The sequence below is a fragment of the Gastrolobium bilobum genome, unplaced genomic scaffold, assembly GCF_033153095.1.
Source record: "Gastrolobium bilobum isolate Gb01-03AN ecotype WA unplaced genomic scaffold, APGP_CSIRO_Gbil_v1 utg91145, whole genome shotgun sequence".
Classification (NCBI taxonomy): domain Eukaryota; kingdom Viridiplantae; phylum Streptophyta; class Magnoliopsida; order Fabales; family Fabaceae; genus Gastrolobium; species Gastrolobium bilobum.
In genome coordinates this window covers 88,899-106,657 of record NW_026895471.1, presented here as the reverse complement: position 1 = coordinate 106,657, position 17,759 = coordinate 88,899, and the positions used below count along the sequence as shown (strand labels likewise).

Genomic DNA, 17,759 nt, shown 5'->3' with positions numbered 1-17,759 from the left:
ACAAAAATCAACAGTTAAGATATAATTGTAAGAGATTGTAAACAAAAATAAATTGTAAGAGTAATTTTCTTCTTCAAAATAATATTATTTTGTGGTTTGAAAAAAAAAGTATTTTAATAAAATTTATAATATAAAAAAAGGAAAAATTTAAAAGAATACCATGCACTTTTTTTCTTAAATCTCAAAACGATATAGTTTTGATATTGCAATCTTATATATAGTAAGAAAAACACTTTAGTGAAGAAAAGAAGAGGCTAGAGTAGTGCGACCTCTCTAAATTCATATACATCTTATATTGTAAGTATTATTATTATTATTTTTTTTTTGTTTTCATTATACAAGTTGTTATGACACATAATGGTGTTATTTTGATCAACCATATTATTCTAACTGGACTAAAACTATTTTCCCAGTTAGATAGAAAAATACTTTATAGACATAAAATATTTTTACATAACAAAATCATGTAAAGTCTTAAAACATAAAAAAATTAAAAATTTTCCTATAGGTTGTTAAATTTTTATTGATGTTACTTAGGATTAAAAAAAAAAAAAACATTTTCAAATTTTATTTATTTATTTATTTCAGCCCTTGAAGGATGTTGAAGCCAGTTAAGTGAAAAGAGAAGAAAAACCCTCCATTTCCAAAAAGCAAAGGCAGAAAGATACAGTGATGTTTTCTACTTTGCGCCATCTCTGTACAAGCACCGGCACCAGCACCAGCACCAGCACCACCTCAAGAATCCCTTGGAGGTATAAGAAGCTTGCTGTGACACAAGCACAGCATGCCCTCACTGATTACCTTCATGCCACAAGGAGCATCCCTTATCCCTATGCTGACCAGATTGCAAAGAATTCCCTTCTCTCTCTCACCAATCTCATTTCAAAGGTCCCTTTTTCACCTTCAAATTTCTCCCAGAACCTTGACAAGTTCCTCAGGTACAACCCCATCAATGAATTTGAGTTTTTCTTTGAAAGCATTGGCATACATTATACTCAACTTCATGCTTTGTTGCCTCCCAACAAGTTCTTCTTTTCTGAAGATGGGTCCCTTCTGGATGCTGCTTGTGCTCTCTCTGAATTTGGGTTTCCCTGGGATAAGCTTGGGGTGTTGTATATGGAGAGTGGTTCCGTATTTAAAAGGAGTGCTTTAGAGTTGAAGGGTAGGCTTTGTTTGTTCAAAAGATATGGTTTTTGTAATGCACAAGTCACTGGGATATGTTTGGCTTTCCCTTTTGTTTTTTGTGAGGAGGAAGGCCAATTGGGTGCTCTGATTGATGGGTTGTTTTCTGATCTGAAAGTGGCTTTTTGGGATTTTGATTTGGCAGGTTCTGTTGAGGGGAATGTGGAGGCTTGGCATGAGGTGTGTAGGAAAATTAGGGTGTTTTACAAATTGAATGGTGACAAGGTTTTTAAGATAGGGGATCTCATTGGAAGGAATAAAAGTGTCATTCTTGAGCATGGAGAAGAGGAGTTGATTCAAAAGGTTGAGTATTTTTGTAGTTTTGGTGTCAAGAAGGAGGAAGTGGCACGGTTTATTCTCGAGGGCTCAGAATTGTTGAATCTTGATTTGGAAACGTCGGTGATTAATGTATTGAAGCTATTGAAACACCTTGGAATGAGTTCCAAAGATATTGAGGATGTCAAGAGGGATTATGCTCATGTGTTGGGAACAATAAAAATGGCTAATCTTCCTAATGTAATGAGGGCTTTGGGTTTACGGGAGTGGTTCTTTAATAAAATCAAAGATGGGAATCATCATTTGTTAGTGGGTTATATCACAAGCTATCCCAATGAACCCCAAGATAAATATTATCTTGGTGGTTTAGAGGCAGTTAGTGTTTCAAGAACCCCAGTTCACAATATGAATAAATTGAATTTCTTGCATGCATTGGGCTTTGGAGAAAATGCTTTGACCATGAATATCTTAACCGACTTGCATGGAACAAGTAGCGAGTTGCAAAAAAGATTTGATTGCCTTCTACATTCAGGTATTGAATTCTCAAAGCTGTGTAAGATAATCACAATTCGACCTAGGATTCTAAGCCAAAACCCTGAAATTATAGAACAAAAGATTAATTTCCTCTGTCGGGAAATGGGACACTCCTTAGAGCTTTTGGACATTTTTCCAGCATTCTTATGTTTTGACTTAGAGAAACGTATTAAGCCTAGGTATAGATTCCATATGTGGATTATGCAAAAGGGTCTGTGTGCCAAAAACTATTCCATTGCAAGCATGATTGCGACCAGTGACAAGAATTTTGTTGCTCGCATTTTTAAAATTCACCCAGCTGCTCCGAAACATTGGTTTGAGCAATTCTATAACAGCAAATTGCTAGTATGATGACCATGATTTTTTACTGTTGAGTATGAACACCAGCAATCATTCCAAATGATTTTGTACAGATTCTTAAACCTGGTTAGTAAGTGCTTCCTAACTTTTGGAATTGAAGAATGACCTGCAAATGTCTTATCTTGCGTTGCTTCATTTCCTATGACGTGATCTCAGTTCTAAGAGAAAGAAACCACAAATTTTGTGAACAATTATCATGCTGCTTCAAAGTGTGATTATATCAGAGGTATGACAAGTAAACTATCTGTAAGTATTTGTGCTTTCTACTTGACTTCATCGTTTTCATGTTTTCACATGAACTTGTTTTTCCCTTTTCTATTTTAAAATTTATGCTGTTACGATGTGATAGACCACCATTTAAAAAAAGGTATAGTAGGAGAAAGGGCAGGACTGCTGGGAATTCAAACTAAAAGATGCTGACATGGAGTGTGTGAGTTTGTTAGGAATATTTTAAAAGCTGTCATGAGAGAATATATGAGAGGAGAGGGGGGAAGTGAAAGGGCATTGAAGGAATTGGTTAGTTTTGGGGTAATTGGGAGGAAGTTGACCTCTCTAAGTGTCAGCATTGTATCTTTTGTTTCCATATATTTTCTTTTTCTTGTTTAACCAGTGTAATTTGCATTCTTACGGTATCATCGAATACCAATACACGTGATTCTGGTTCTTGCTTTTAGTACCCATTGGTTCTGTTATTGCCTCACCATTTTATTTCTGATGCCCATCATGATGTAGGACAAAATTCCTTGGAATCTATCTGACTACTTGTAAGATGGTAAAGGCAAAAGGTTGGCTCATATACTGATACTAAATGGCCAGATAAATGAGAAGAAACACCTTTAATATATATAACAATTCTTTATTACATTGTAAAAGATTCTAAGATATTGCCAATGGGGGTTGACTTACATGGTCGACCTTCTACTTATGAAAATTACATGACTTGGGTTTGAACCTTGACCACCACCATGGCTATCTATTACCCAATTATATCTTAGTGTGTGTTTAAATATCTTAGTTTTATGCACAGTAAAAATTTATAATCAAAATGCTATGGAGAACTTGTAGCTGAGAAGATTTATTTTTTATTTTTTTTTGTTTTAAATAAAAATTAAGCAAAACCAGAAATGTGCTTACTTTCTCACCAAGAAGATAATATAAGATTTCAGAAAACATCGATATGAACTCTAAGGTTTTACCATGTCTGAATATAGAAGATGAGATTATCCTAATTATTTCCCAAGATGCCAATTAATACTAACAAACTAACAATATAAGTATTTCCTAATGAATAATGATATATCTCTTTCTCTCCCTCTCTTGTTGCCTTTATTGCCAAATTCAGGTGACAAGTGCACTATTATTGGATCTTGATGTTGCTTATGATTAGGCCTTTTTTTTATTTTTGATAAACAAAAGGCCTAAGCCCAAAAGAAACAGAAAAGAAACAAACTAGAACCTACACACCACTGCCCTAGTCCTACTGACAGCAGATATGTCACCAAGAAGTAAAAACTGAACACCAGGAGGAGGATCCCTCCAAATTTGATACAGAAGATTGACATCCGTATCCAAAATATGATTAGCCATCCAATCTGCATAGACATTACCTTCCCTGTAGGTATGATTAGGCCTTTTACTTTTGCATGACTTTTCTCAATGATTTATTTCCTTTCCCCCATTAAGATTAGTTGTATATCATTTATCCAAAGAGTTTGGTTAAAAAAATCACAGAAGATAATCTGGCATAACTGGATAATCTTCATTTTATGGTTGTTTTATTGTGAGAACAAGTCCAATCCATCCTTCACCAGGGAGGGTGGGTCTTAGAGTTACCTACTATTATTTAACCATATTAATGGAGCCCAAAAATAAAAGCCGAAAAATCAATGAAACCCTTGCATAGAAGATCATTTTATCATTAGTGTAAACTTCCAAGTTGCTCAGTTTATATAAATACCAGTATGAAAAGTGATAAGAAATGAGATTATTGCAAATAATATTAGGTGCAGTTTAAAGCAATTATAACACTGCTGCATGTTACACAGGAGCGATATTTCTGTGAAAGGGAAAAAGTTGAGGAGAGAGAAGAGAGATTTTTTTTTTAATCTAGATGTCAATTTTTTAGTGGAAGGACTATGGTGGTGGTGAAGCATATTAAAAATTTCGGTTACACGGAGTAATCTTGGTTTGCCTATTTTGCAGAAAAAATTGTAACTTTTTTCTGAATGCAAGTATATGCCAAGCCTGTGTTTCTCGATTTCTGAAAGTTCATAGGAACATCCATTACTAGCTCTTGTAATGTTTTGGCCTTGGATAGGGTCTTGTTTAGTTGTTTTACTCTGTTTCTTAAGACAGTTTATGTAACAAACATCATGTGTTTTTACTTTCATTTGAGAATTTTGTGGAAGTTCCGTGAAAAATCAGTTCAGAATTATGTGGAATTATCTTAAACTAGTATCTGCCACAGTGAAATATACTTCAGTGTTTATTACTGTTCAATCATACAAAAAAATTATTTATGAGGATAATCTTATTCTGGTAACTATTAGTATCTTAATTTTTGTTTTATACATTAGTTTTTGTTCTTAAGTTGTTTTTGGTTTGTTGTTTCGGAACATTTGATCAAATACGTTCTGCCCAAGCATAAGTTTAACCCCTTGAATGAATTACGGAGCTCTCCTCGTAGTTCAAATTGATTCTGTTTTGTCTTCAATGGTTAAAATTTCTAACATAATGGTGTCATAAAATAGATACTCGTCAGACATTAAGATCTTTGGACTTAGTGCATGTTTAAATTGATAATAAACTTTTACACTTATTCGATTGGATTTTGTTACAATAGACTCAAGCTGAATAATCTTCGGATGGAAGAAAAATAATAGGTACATGTATTGTTAAAAAAAGAGTTTAAAAACAAAATAATAGTTTGATTGTCAATACAAGATAATCGCCAAAATAGCCATCTCCAAATCCGGAAGGTTTCAAAAGAGGAAAAATCTGTAACTGACCAAACCTGAAGCCCAAAATTAAAAGACATCTGAATCAGTTTTTGTATGTGAAAGATTATGTAACTATGTTGAATGTTTTGGGCCGTAGGTCAAATTAGCTAAGTCTTTGGTTGAGTTTTTAGAATTCTGAGTTAGAAGCCCAATGAAGACTTATCAGGTGATATATATTGGAGAATATGAAAAGGAACATATGATGAGTTGAAATCTGTATTTTTTCACAAATAAGAGTTTGTTCAAGTGACACATGTTTAATTTTATTTAAGGGTTTGTTTTTTCTATAGTTAATGTAGATAATTTATCTACATTGAGCCCAAAACGATGTCATTTTGAGACAGAAATCAAGGTATTTTTGCAATTATAATTTATTTCAGGGTTATAATAGTCATTTTCATTATAATTTTTTAATTTTTCAATCCAAAACGACGTCGTTTTGAGAGCGAATGTAAATAACTTATTTACATTTACTGTAGAAATATTAAAGCCTTTATTTAAACAAGATTTTGTGTTCAAGTTCTCGTTAATGTAAAAAATTCTCTTTTGGAATATGCTGAATTGTTGTTGGAGCAGCAAACTCTCTAGCAAATTGATGTAAAAAAAATATTTGCATTTGGGAATGTTGCTTTAAAAGGGAGTTTAAAATTGATTTTGTGTAGATGATACATTAATAATCGTTTTGAGTGTAAATAATATATATTTTTTTTAAATTTTACGAGTCATATATTTAAAATCAGTTTTGGTCAACCAAAAGTTTAAAACTCTTTTTTTTCTCTATTTTTTCAAAATTAATTCTACTCGCTATAAAATTGATTTCGAGAACCTAACATTTTTTTGTGTGTGGAGGTTACAAGGAATTGAACACAACACCCTATACTACACACACTCCTAACACACACACCCCACACCACTAGGTTAACCGTAGTGGTGCACAACCTAACATTTTAACCAAGCAATTCCTATGCAAACCAATTTACAAGGCCTTAAGTCTTAAACGTGATTTCGAGGAAAAACATACGTGCCCTTATAGGGTTAAGAAGTTTCTACTTTCAAGTGTTTTTGGTTGCCTTTCCTATATATAGAAAGGAAATATGAATTCGATATAGATCATGACTTTCATATGACACTGATACATAAGAATTTATCTTCAAAATATTTTTGCTTCCCCCCCCCCCCCCCCCCCCCCCCCTCCTAATTAACTTATGTATACTTATCAGTAGGGGAATCTATTTTAGTAATTTTTTTAAATAAAGTAGAATACTTTCTCTTTTAAAATTATATTTATATTAAATATTATTAACTAAGTAATAAAAGTTATACGCTTATTAATATTATTAATTTGTAACTTTTATTACTTTGTTTATAGTTAAAAGAAAAAATAACGGGATTAATATTTATCATGTTATAGAAGATAATTTTATCTCCTACATATACATAAAAATGTGTGAGTCCTATGTGAGTTTATGTGAAAAGAAGAGAGAGAGAAAAAAAAAATACGAATTTCACACACTTTTATATGTGTGTATGTAAGAGATAAAATTAATTTTTACAATATGAAAAATTCTAATCCCAAAAATAATACACTACCAAAAGTGCATCAACGGGTGTCAAATTATTGTAACTAAATCACTCATCTCGAATTTGAGTTCTAGATACGTAGCTTTATTAAAATTTAGTACGAAATTAAGAATTTTTCTATTCTTGTGATTCTATTTGGATTAGTCAGTGTCCATTGGCTTGGCGACGTGATATCGGGATGATTTATAAAAAAAATAAAAAACAATACAGTTGGAAGATTAGTCAGTTAGACCTGCTTTTGAAGAAACGAAGTGTAAAAGAGAAAAAGGAATGGAAGGAAAATAAAAAGTATAATGAAATTATTCAATAATCTACCAATCCATGTGTCAAAGTGCTAAAATTCCAAGCTGGAAATACAATCCAGCATGTCAAGGTGTAACCACAATTCTTAAACAATGATTGGCTGAGAACATATCCAACTTATCCAATTATGAAAATGGTAAGATAAGGTACTTCTGAGAATGACTCAGGATCACACACACAACAATCATCATCCACCATCTACTTAGCCATAAAATATTATATTATATTTCAGGGTTCTCTTTCATTCTTGTCACATTCTACAAATCAATTGGTAGCAGGGGAAACAAGAGGGTCACTGAGTAAGGAAAAATGGCACAAGCTATGGCATCAATGGCTGGCTTACGTGGTTCCTCTCAAGCTGTGCTTGAAGGAAACCTTCAACTCAGTGGCTCAACACGCTTGAATGTGCATAGTGGTAGCAGAGTGTCATCAACACGTTCAGGGTTCATAGTTAGAGCTCAACAGGTGCATGCTGAGCCACAAAGTAGCCGCAGAGCAATGATTGGTCTTGTTGCTGCTGGTTTGGCCTCTGGCTCTTTTGTTCAAGCTGTTCTTGCTGATGCCAAATCCATCAAAGTTGGTCCTCCTCCTCCACTTTCTGGTGGATTGCGTAAGTTTTTCTTGTTCCTTTTTATGTTACAATTTTCATTATGTATATATATTATGTTTATTGGGGGCAAGCCTTGAGCCGTGCTAAATTGTTACTTTGTTGTTGAAAGGTCATAAATTTGAATTCCAAAAATAGTGTTTTTGCAATTTTACAAGAGTCAACCATCGATAATCGGGATTAAACGGAGAGTGATATATATATGGAAAATAATTATCTCATTTTACATGAGATAATTAACTCATGCACTAGATACAAATTGAATATGAGATCCATTTTAAATTTTCTCTCTCTCCTTTATTTTCTCTCTTCCTCTTCCATATGTGTGTAGGAGATTGTTTTTCTAATGAGAAAAACAATCCCCTATATATATATATATAAAAGAGAATGATCAGTTTATAATTTTTTTTTATAAATTACATTAAGTATAACCAGTCATGCACTCTTAATTAAAGTATAAATTGTAAATTTTTTTTATAAATATAACCTTTTTATATATATAGAGAAAATATAATCTTATTTTGTATAAGAGTCTCCTATTACATGAGATTAATAAAACTCATATATATATATATATATATATATATATATATATATATATATGCAGAACCGAGCAACCCAGTTTGTTATGTCTGTGGCAGATAATTTTTTCTGCCACTGCTGCAGAACCGAGCAACCCTTCTTTTAATGGGTTAAAGGCAAAAGAGGAAAAAAAAAAATTAAGAAATCAGAAATGGGGTTGTTGTTATTAGTGATATTAAAGAGTGGAAATTGAGGATAATTTATAACCATGGTGGGTGTGATGTTATGGAATTTGGCAGCTGGAACATTGAACTCAGATGAAGCAAGAGACCTGGAGCTGCCATTGAAAGAAAGGTTCTTCATTCAACCATTGTCTCCTAGTGAGGCTGCACAAAGGGCAAAGGAATCAGCAAAGGAAATTGTTGGTGTCAAGAAGTTGATAGACAAGAAGGCATGGCCATATGTTCAAAATGATTTGCGTTTGAGAGCTGAATATCTTAGGTATGACCTCAACACTGTCATTGCTGCAAAGCCTAAGGACCAGAAGCAATCCCTTAAGGAACTCACTGGCAAGCTCTTTCAGGATATCGGCAATGTAAGTTGAAAATGAAACTATCCCATAGCTCTTTATCAATTGAAGATTGTGAAAGTTTAGAGTAATTAAAGTTTCTTAATTTTTTTTTTTTTTTTTTTCACAGTTGGATTATGCAGCTAAGAAAAAGAGCTCCACACAAGCAGAGAAGTACTATGCTGACACTGTATCTTCTCTGAATGACGTCATTGCCAAACTTGGTTAATATGATTAATTTCTTGCTTTGCTCTGTGTAATCTTTTTTCTCAGACTCTTTGTTTGACTGCTATTTGAAGAAAATCTAATGAGGGAAAATTTGCTATAAATAATTAAGGTTGTTCTCTTTAGTTTTTCAAACCACATATATGCTGCCTCAAATGAAATAGCCTAATGATATCAATATCTCTCTCCAAAACAGAAAAGTAAGGTGTAATATAAGTTTCAATTCTTTTTTTTCAAAGTACAAACAAGATATGCTCCTCCCCTTAGAATTATCTCAGTTTTTATATTAATGTATTAAGAGTATCACATGTGACCCTCACTGACAATAATTGAGATATTAAAGTTTGAGTAAATATCCAACTCATTTTAATCCCTTAGAAAAAAAAAATGACTTGTGGTCATTATGAATTTACAGTTCTTTGAAATTGTGGTTCCTCAGAAATTTAAAGAAGATCTACATTAGTCCATAAAAAAAAGACTAATATAGATTTTTTTTTAAGGGATTAAAATGAATTTTGTGTATTTTTGTCGAGGATCCAAAATGTATTTACTCTTAAAATTTATTAAGCTATGTAATGGATGAAAAAAAAAAAATGTCAACCATTTATTGGTTGTGAGGGCTATACGAAATTATTTTTTTTATGCATAACACAGTTCTGTTTTTATTTAACCACTCTGTTCTTTAATAAAAGTCCTTAGTTCACTTGTTACACTATTAAATTTGACTTTGGATATGCAAGGTCTCGTTATATTGGATATGCAAAATTTACTCCTTTGTGTGTTTAGATTTCATAAAAACTACAATCACACTTGTGTTTGTCAACATAACAGAACCATTCAATTTAAAGTTATATTTCCAATGGAAAAATGCCATAAAATTCAATTTTTGTCGTTATTTTTGGTTTGGATTAAAAAAAGAAGCAATGAATGAGAATAAGCTGGAATTTAATACCGTCAAAAAAATGTTTATACCTTTGTCAATGAGTCATAAACAGTTGTAGCTTTTTTTTTTTTTTTTTTGTAAAATACAGTTGTAGCTTCTTTGTTTTAATTACATATGCAACTTAATTATTTTTAACATTGTAAAATTATTTTCAAATGAAATAATACTATGTATTTATGGCTCACGTAATAGTCTGAATTGACTAGACTCGATAATCTATGGCTCATTAATTAAAAAATAATCATATGTTTTAAGGGAAGAATATCCCTGCTTTGGTTGCAAAAATGTTTTCTGTTAAACTCACGTTAAAATAAGTGAATCTCATTAAATTTTTTATTTTATATTGAGATCCCACTTATCTTTAAATATTTATGGTTCATGTAGTGCACTGAATTTACTAGGCTCATAATCGATGGCTCATTAATTAAAATATAATCATATGTTTTAAGGGAAGAACATTCCTTGCAGCGAGTATTTTTTCTGTCACATAATATAAAAATAAGTGGATTTTATTAAATTTTTGTTTTTGACATTGAGATTCTTATCTATATTTGAGTATATAGGAGAATAAATATTTATGCAGAAATGTTAAACCCACATTTTAATGGTATTAGATGAGAGTTTGGCCTCACTTATTTCTCATTTTTTTAATTACGTCATTTCCACCAATAATAAATGGTTATACCATTAATTCTTCTTTTGAATATATTTAATTATGGGAAAACTATTTCTTCCTTTGCTGCATAATTTTTTTTTGACACACTAAGATAAAAATAAGCGAGTCCCAATATATCCCATTAACTTTTTCTCTTTTTTCATTATTATAAAATCCATTCACTTTTATGTGTGTGATAGAAAATAAATTTATGTGATAAAAATAAAAATATTAAACCCATTAATTATTAGTAGGGGGTGAGATGCAGTGCTACATGGCTTCTTATGGGAGGAGTTCATTTTGGGTGCATGAAATACTACTTTGCCTAAAAAGGAAAAATATAGAATATAGGTGGAAATAATTATAAAGATAAAGGTAATTTTTGGTGTGGCTAAAAGTAATATTTTCCTTATGAGAGAGGTGCTACCCCACCTAAATCCTCTTCCTTTTAAATAAAATATAAATAATGACAGTGAGATCACCTAAGAGAGACACAAGTTTTCATAGTATATCTTAAAAAAAATGCCACATATGATTCTTGCTTTAAACATATTTTTTTAATTCTTTTGGTAATATATAGGGGCAAGATCATCTTACATCGGTGTAAGAATGATAAGTCTTACACCAAATTATAACCATTGATTTTGTGCATCTAACGGTTAAGATTTATTATATCTCACTCATTAATTAATTTCTAAATCTCAATAAATTTCAACCGTTGGATGCACGGAAATCAATGGTTAAGATGTGGTGTAAGATTTATTATTCTTACACCAGTGTAAGTTGATCTTATCCCATATATATATATATGTATATATATGGTCAAATCATTTTACACCAGTGTAAGTTACACTTTCAATCGTGTCCATTAATCTCACTTATATGTGATGTGAGCCATTAGATACAAGTGGATCAATGATCAAGATTGAGAGTGTAACTTACACTGGTGTAAAATGATCTTGACCCATATATATATATATATATATATATATATATATATATATATATATATATATATATATATATATATACGAGAAATTTTTTTTTACAGCCACTTTAGATAAGATTATCTCCAGCTACTCTAAAAACGACGTCGTTTTGATTAATGAAGAGTGTTTCTGTATTTTACGTGAATTAATGAAGGGTGTTTCATAAAATGTAATGATAAAAAATAAACAAAATTATGGAAACACCCTTCATTAATTCACTTAAAATTACATAAACACTCTTCATTAATCAAAATGACGTAATTTTTGAAATAATTGTAGATAACCTTATCTAAAGTGGCTGTAGAAATGTTTATCCATATATATATATATATATGGGTTTAGCGGATGTATAGTGACTGCACCTAAGGACTGGTGCACTCATATGAAACTACATCGTTTTATAGTGTGAAAGTATTTAATATTGGGAATCATAACCATACAAAGACGAAAATAAGTATAAAGAATTAAATATGAGTAATCATAACCATACAAATGTGGAATTGAATATAATATTTCCATTTTCTATAATTAATTTTGAACGCGAACTTCATTTATCCTACTCATAACGACGTAGTTTTTAGGTGACTGCACCAATCTTTATATGCAGTCACATTACAAATCATTTTGCCCCCCCCCCACACACACACACATATATATATGGGCTTAGTGAGTATCAAGTGACTGGATGTAATTTTGGTCCAGTGCACTGTATTCTCCCGCGAGAATATAGTGCAAAAAATATTATAACTATGTTCTCCCGGGAGAACACCTGAAGAACACCATTGTAATATTTTTGCACTATATTCTCGCGGGAGAATATAGTCACAATACACTCACTGGACAGTCCAGTGACTGAATTTTGAATTTTTCGATATATATATATATATATATATATATATATATATATATATATATATATATATATATGCTCTACCAAATTATTTACATGTCACTATACCATTAATTAATCATTTAATTACACATCATTATAAATTAATTAATAAGAAGCAATGTGACAATACACACTTGTCCATTTAATGGTTATCTCTTAAAAAATAATACATGATGGTCTATTTCGTAAGTAGGGGTGGCAAAACGTGTCATGACCTACAGGTCGACTCGCAACACGACTGGCTAAAATGTAGGTCCATAAAATTGATTGTGTATAAATTTAAATGACATGAATTAGTGTCATGTCGTATTACGGGTTGACCCATATGACCCACATGTCAACCCGCAAAATTTTGTTTTTATAATTTTTGTTTTTTGAAATTTTGGTATCATGGGTCATCCATCAACCCACATATTTTATTCACTTTTTCCCTTTTATTTTTAATTTTCATAGGAAAAATTTAGATTATCAATTTTTGCGGGTCAACCCTTGTTACCCACGACAGATCGTATTCGAGTTTTATTATTTGATCCGCCAACAAAAATGAGTCATGTATGGGTTGAACAATTTGACCTCCAGGTTAGACTTGACACAACACGAACTACCGAGACATTTTACCACCATGGTAGACGTTATGTGGATTAATCCTCCTCCTAAATGTTGGCTGGTGTTATTGTTTATTGTTTTTTAAAAGAAAAAGATCCTAAAAGGAGTAATAGCTCTCTAATGGGCGTAAGCATTGTTGGTGCCCCGTTGTAGGAGTACCTTCCATTATTAATTTTATTAAAAATTACAAGAGAGATTGCAAATATGAGGTGTTATAGATTTAAAATGATTTTTAATAATCAGTTTACATTTGTGTAAGTTATATTTTTAATACTTTTCATTGACCTTATTTGTATTTAAGTGCTCGTACTTATTAAATATGTGAGCTCCTAAATATAAGCAGATAAATGATCAAATTAGACATAAGACTTCTTATTTTTATATCGAAGTAAGAACAACCTATCTCTTTATATAAATATAAAATTAAAAATTATTTAAAATTATGAAGAAGATATATGTAACTAATTCAAAAGAATATACATTTTAAATTTAAAAATAAAATTAATAATGACATGTGTAGTTCTTTAAAATAGAGCAAACTAAAATACTAATTTAATGATACAAAATTTTAATGATACAAAATGTGATAGAACAATTACAATTTAAAAGAGGTAGAGTTAGACAGAAAACAGAAAGGTTGCAAAAAAATAAGAAGTATTATGAGAAATTATGAAACTTACAAGTTTGGAAGAAAATTCATTTTGAATTTTGAATATTTTATGATTTGAAGTTATGAAACTTACAAGTTTGGAAGAAAATCGATATAGAATTTTAAATTTAAATACTTTTGAATTAATTACATATATCTTCTTCATAATTTTATATAATTTTATATTTAAATACAGAGATAGGTTATTCTTACACTGATAAAAGAATAAGGAGTCTGACGCCCAATTTTGATCATTAACCTGCTAACATCAAGTAGCTCACATATTTAATAAGTAAAGCAGTTACATATAAATAGGATAAATGAAAAGTATTAAAAATTATAACTTTCACAGACGATAAACATGATCTAACCCTTAAATTAATCATGTTTATTTGAAATACTTTGAAAATATAATTACACTTAATACACAGGCTGACCCTCAATCTGTAATGCCTCATATTTGGAATCTCTTATATAATAATAATAATAATAATAATAATAATAATAAAGTTTAAATCTAATATGAATTTTCTTCCAAACTTGTAAGTTTCATAATTTAAAATCATAAAATATTCAAAATTTAAAATAATTTTTTGTCCAAACTTGTAAGTTTTATAATTTCTCATAATACTTCCTCCTACTTTGCAACATTTCTCTTTTTTGTTTAGCTCTACCTCTTTTAAATTGTTCTAACTCATTATGTATGAATAAATTAGTATTTTGGTTTGCTCTCTTTTTAAGAACTACACATGTCATTATTAATTTTATTTTTAAATTTTATTCTTTTGAATTAATTACATATATATTCTTCAAATTTTTTTTTTTTTAATTTTGTATTTTAAAAAAGAGGTAGGTTATTCTTATTTCGATAAAAGATTAAGGAGTCTTATGCCAAATTTGACTATTTATCTGCTTACATCTAGCAGTCACATATTTAATAAGTCGTAAATACAAATAGGATTAATAAAAAATATTAAATAATATAACTTACACAGATGTAAAACGATCTAATCCATAATTATTTTTTGATACATGAAAATCAATAAAAGACAAAGTAAAGAAATAATGACATAAAATAAAAGATTATCCCTTTTCTTTATGAGGATGAGGAATGCCCGTCACGTCCGCTTGGAGAGGAAGTTTCAGCGATCCAGAAGGTTTGTCAAAGATAACAACATCTTGTAATCCAGAATTATTAAGGGGAATATTAGCTAATTAAAGCACAACGATTGGCTTCTCTAAATACATATACAACTGAAACTTGCCAGTCACGATCAAGAAGTGCTCATATCTGAGTCACCAAGCGACACCCACGAGCTGCATCACCATATTTGGTGAGCAAAGCAACCACCGAAGTGGAATCACTCTCAAGAATTAGACGATGTCTACCTCTTTACCAAGCAATATTAATCATATATATTTGAAATACATTGAAAATATAATTACACCTAATACAAACCTGGCCCTCAATCTCTAATGCCTCATATTTAGAATCTTTCCTATGATTAAAATAAAAATAATAACAATAATAACAAAGTTTAAATCCAACATAAATTTTCTTCCAAACTTGTAAGTTTCATAACTTAAAATCATAAAATATTCAAAATTTAAAATGAATTTTTTTTCTAAACTTGTAAGTTTCATAATTTCTCATAATACTCTTCCTTTTTTGCAACCTTTTTCTTTTCTGTCTAGCTCTATCTCTTTTAAATTGTTCTATCATGTTTTGTATCATTAAGAAAAGGATGTGCCTCTCTTTTCTGGCCAGAGGATGTGCCTCTCTCCTCGAATGGGGATTAGTCTCATCTTTCTTCTAGTAGGAAAGCTCAATGCACAAGCTGTTTCAATGAGGGGCTAGCCTACAAGGTCGTACCCCGAGGGCAATTGACCGGAGGAAGTTGAATGAGGATACCTCCAGGTTATAAAAAAAAGAGGTAGGTTGTTCTTACACTCATATAAAAATAGGGAGTCTTACGCCTAATTTGGCCATTTAACTGTTTATATCTAGGAGCTCGCATATTAATAAGTTAGAGCAGTTAAATAAAATAGGATCAACGAAAAGTATTAAAAAATAAAACTTAGGCAGATGTAAAATAATTATTAAAAAATATAACTTACACAGATATAAAATGATCAAACCCTTAAATTAATCATATATATTTGAAATACCTTGAAAATATAATTACACCTAATGCACAACCTGGCCTCAATCTCTAACACCTCCTAGTTGGAATTTCTCCTATGATTAAAAATAATAATAATAATAAAATTTAGGGATGTCATGTGTATTATGTGTAATTATATTTTCAAGGTATTTAAAATATATATGATTAATGTAGGTTTAGATAATTTTATATTTGTGTAAGTTATTTTTTTAATATTTTTTATTGATTTTATTTGTACTCTGACTTATTAAATATGTGAGCTGTTAGATGTAAGTAAATAAATAGTCAAATTGGTCGTAAGACTCCTTAATCTATTATCGGAGTAAGAATAACCTACCTCTTTATATAAATATAAAATTTTAAATTATGAAGATGATATATGTAATTAATTCAAAAGAATTTAAATTTAAAATTTAAAAAAAAATTAATAATGGCATGTGTAGTTCTTTAAAAGAGAGTAAATTAAAATACTAATTTATTTATACAAAATGTGATAGAACAATTTAAAAGAGGTAGAGCAGTACTAGGCGCTCAAACTCCCCTTGCTTGCGCTCCATAGCATCATATAGGAAATACCTCCCAAGAAACAGCTCCTCAAAGAATGGCCAAGTAAAATTCTGGCCCTGCATATCATATGCCAGAGAGGTGTTCACCCACCCCTCATGTGCATCTCCCTCAAGCATGTAAGTAGCAAATAGAAGCTTCTGCGGATCGGTGCACTGCATAACTCTTAAGATCTTGTCCAAAGGCTGGAGCCATCTAGCAGCAACAATTGGATCGTAGGATCCATCAAATGAAGGTGGCTTATGTTTACAGAAAGCATTCAGTCGGCGGTCTCTCGTCTCCTGATCTTCTACTGGCTCGTAAAAAGGCTGCATCATACCCGTGAGGTGACTCACGCCTTCCATGTGGCTTAGACCATCATCATCAGGGATGTGCGTCCCACCCCCTCCATTCCCATCTTGGTGACTAGGTGAAGGCGGTGGTGGCGGTGAAGGTGGTTTTGGAGGAAACTGGCCATCATTATGACCGTCCTCATCTCCTCCAGCATGACCCTCATCATGGTCATATTTGCCAACCTGTTCGGCTCAAGCACGTCTTCGGTTTCTTTCCTGTTCGCCTCTCCCACGGCGTCCATCACAGCCTGATTGGCCACTCTAATGGCCCTCTGATCGGCCTGTCTCGCCGCCTGCATCTCAGCTAATGCAGTCAGAATAGAATCAGGCTAACCCTCTTTCGTCTCCCAAGTTCTCCTGGGAGGGGCCATAACTCTGCACATGTTACACAAAGTATGAGTTGACCAGGCTCACACAATGTGGTCACGTATGCATTATCACAGCAAAACCCAAAAGAAACTCACAAGACAATTCAGAAACCAAGGCATCTTAAGTTATTGTGATACATACAGGCTTTTTTCCTAGAAAGTGCTCTGATACCATAAAATGCAACACCCCGTGTGCACCCGGAGTATTAAACATATAAATGGTAATAGCGCAGCTTAAGAAATGTGGAAGCTAACTTTTTCCAATTATGAAACTATTCATTATTAGCCAAGTGGATTTACTTATTCTTTTTCAAAATATCGTCTGTATGTAAATTGCAATAAATGATTACACTCAATAACCTCATAGCATAAATAGGTATCAAGTCACGGAACTACAACCCATAGACCGGACAATATCCTGATACAATATTACATCTCA

The 17,759-nt window shown here is 31.5% G+C and overlaps 2 protein-coding genes across 3 annotated transcripts; both read left to right on the top strand.

Annotated features, from left to right (window-relative positions):
- Positions 1 to 632: 632 nt before the first annotated feature.
- On the top strand, positions 633 to 4,438 carry LOC133313460 (transcription termination factor MTEF18, mitochondrial-like). Of its 2 annotated transcripts, XM_061514843.1 has the most exons (2): positions 633 to 1,990; positions 2,406 to 4,438. In XM_061514843.1, exons 1-2 carry the CDS (start codon positions 673 to 675, stop codon positions 2,411 to 2,413), a joined length of 1,326 nt encoding a protein of 441 aa, XP_061370827.1. In that variant the 5' UTR covers positions 633 to 672; the 3' UTR covers positions 2,414 to 4,438. The 2 variants fall into 2 exon arrangements, with proteins under 2 accessions (XP_061370827.1, XP_061370821.1); XM_061514837.1 differs by having other exon boundaries at positions 633 to 4,438.
- Positions 4,439 to 7,476: 3,038 nt separating this feature from the next.
- Positions 7,477 to 9,277, top strand: LOC133313450 (oxygen-evolving enhancer protein 3-2, chloroplastic). The gene is made up of 3 exons (XM_061514826.1): positions 7,477 to 7,845; positions 8,664 to 8,959; positions 9,063 to 9,277. The coding sequence occupies exons 1-3, from the start codon at positions 7,545 to 7,547 to the stop codon at positions 9,159 to 9,161; spliced, it is 696 nt and encodes a 231-aa protein (XP_061370810.1). The 5' UTR covers positions 7,477 to 7,544; the 3' UTR covers positions 9,162 to 9,277.
- Positions 9,278 to 17,759: the final 8,482 nt, after the last annotated feature.

What these genes read in the sequence shown, in the direction of transcription:
- LOC133313450 (XM_061514826.1), top strand. Translation starts at nt 7,545, where the DNA reads ATGGCACAAGCTATGGCATCAATGGCTGGCTTACGTGGTTCCTCTCAA. An exon ending in TCCACTTTCTGGTGGATTGC is followed by an intron (nt 7,846 to 8,663) that starts GTAAGTTTTTCT and finishes GGAATTTGGCAG; the next exon opens with CTGGAACATTGAACTCAGAT. An exon ending in TCTTTCAGGATATCGGCAAT is followed by an intron (nt 8,960 to 9,062) that starts GTAAGTTGAAAA and finishes TTTTTTTCACAG; the next exon opens with TTGGATTATGCAGCTAAGAA.
- LOC133313460 (XM_061514837.1), top strand. Translation starts at nt 673, where the DNA reads ATGTTTTCTACTTTGCGCCATCTCTGTACAAGCACCGGCACCAGCACC.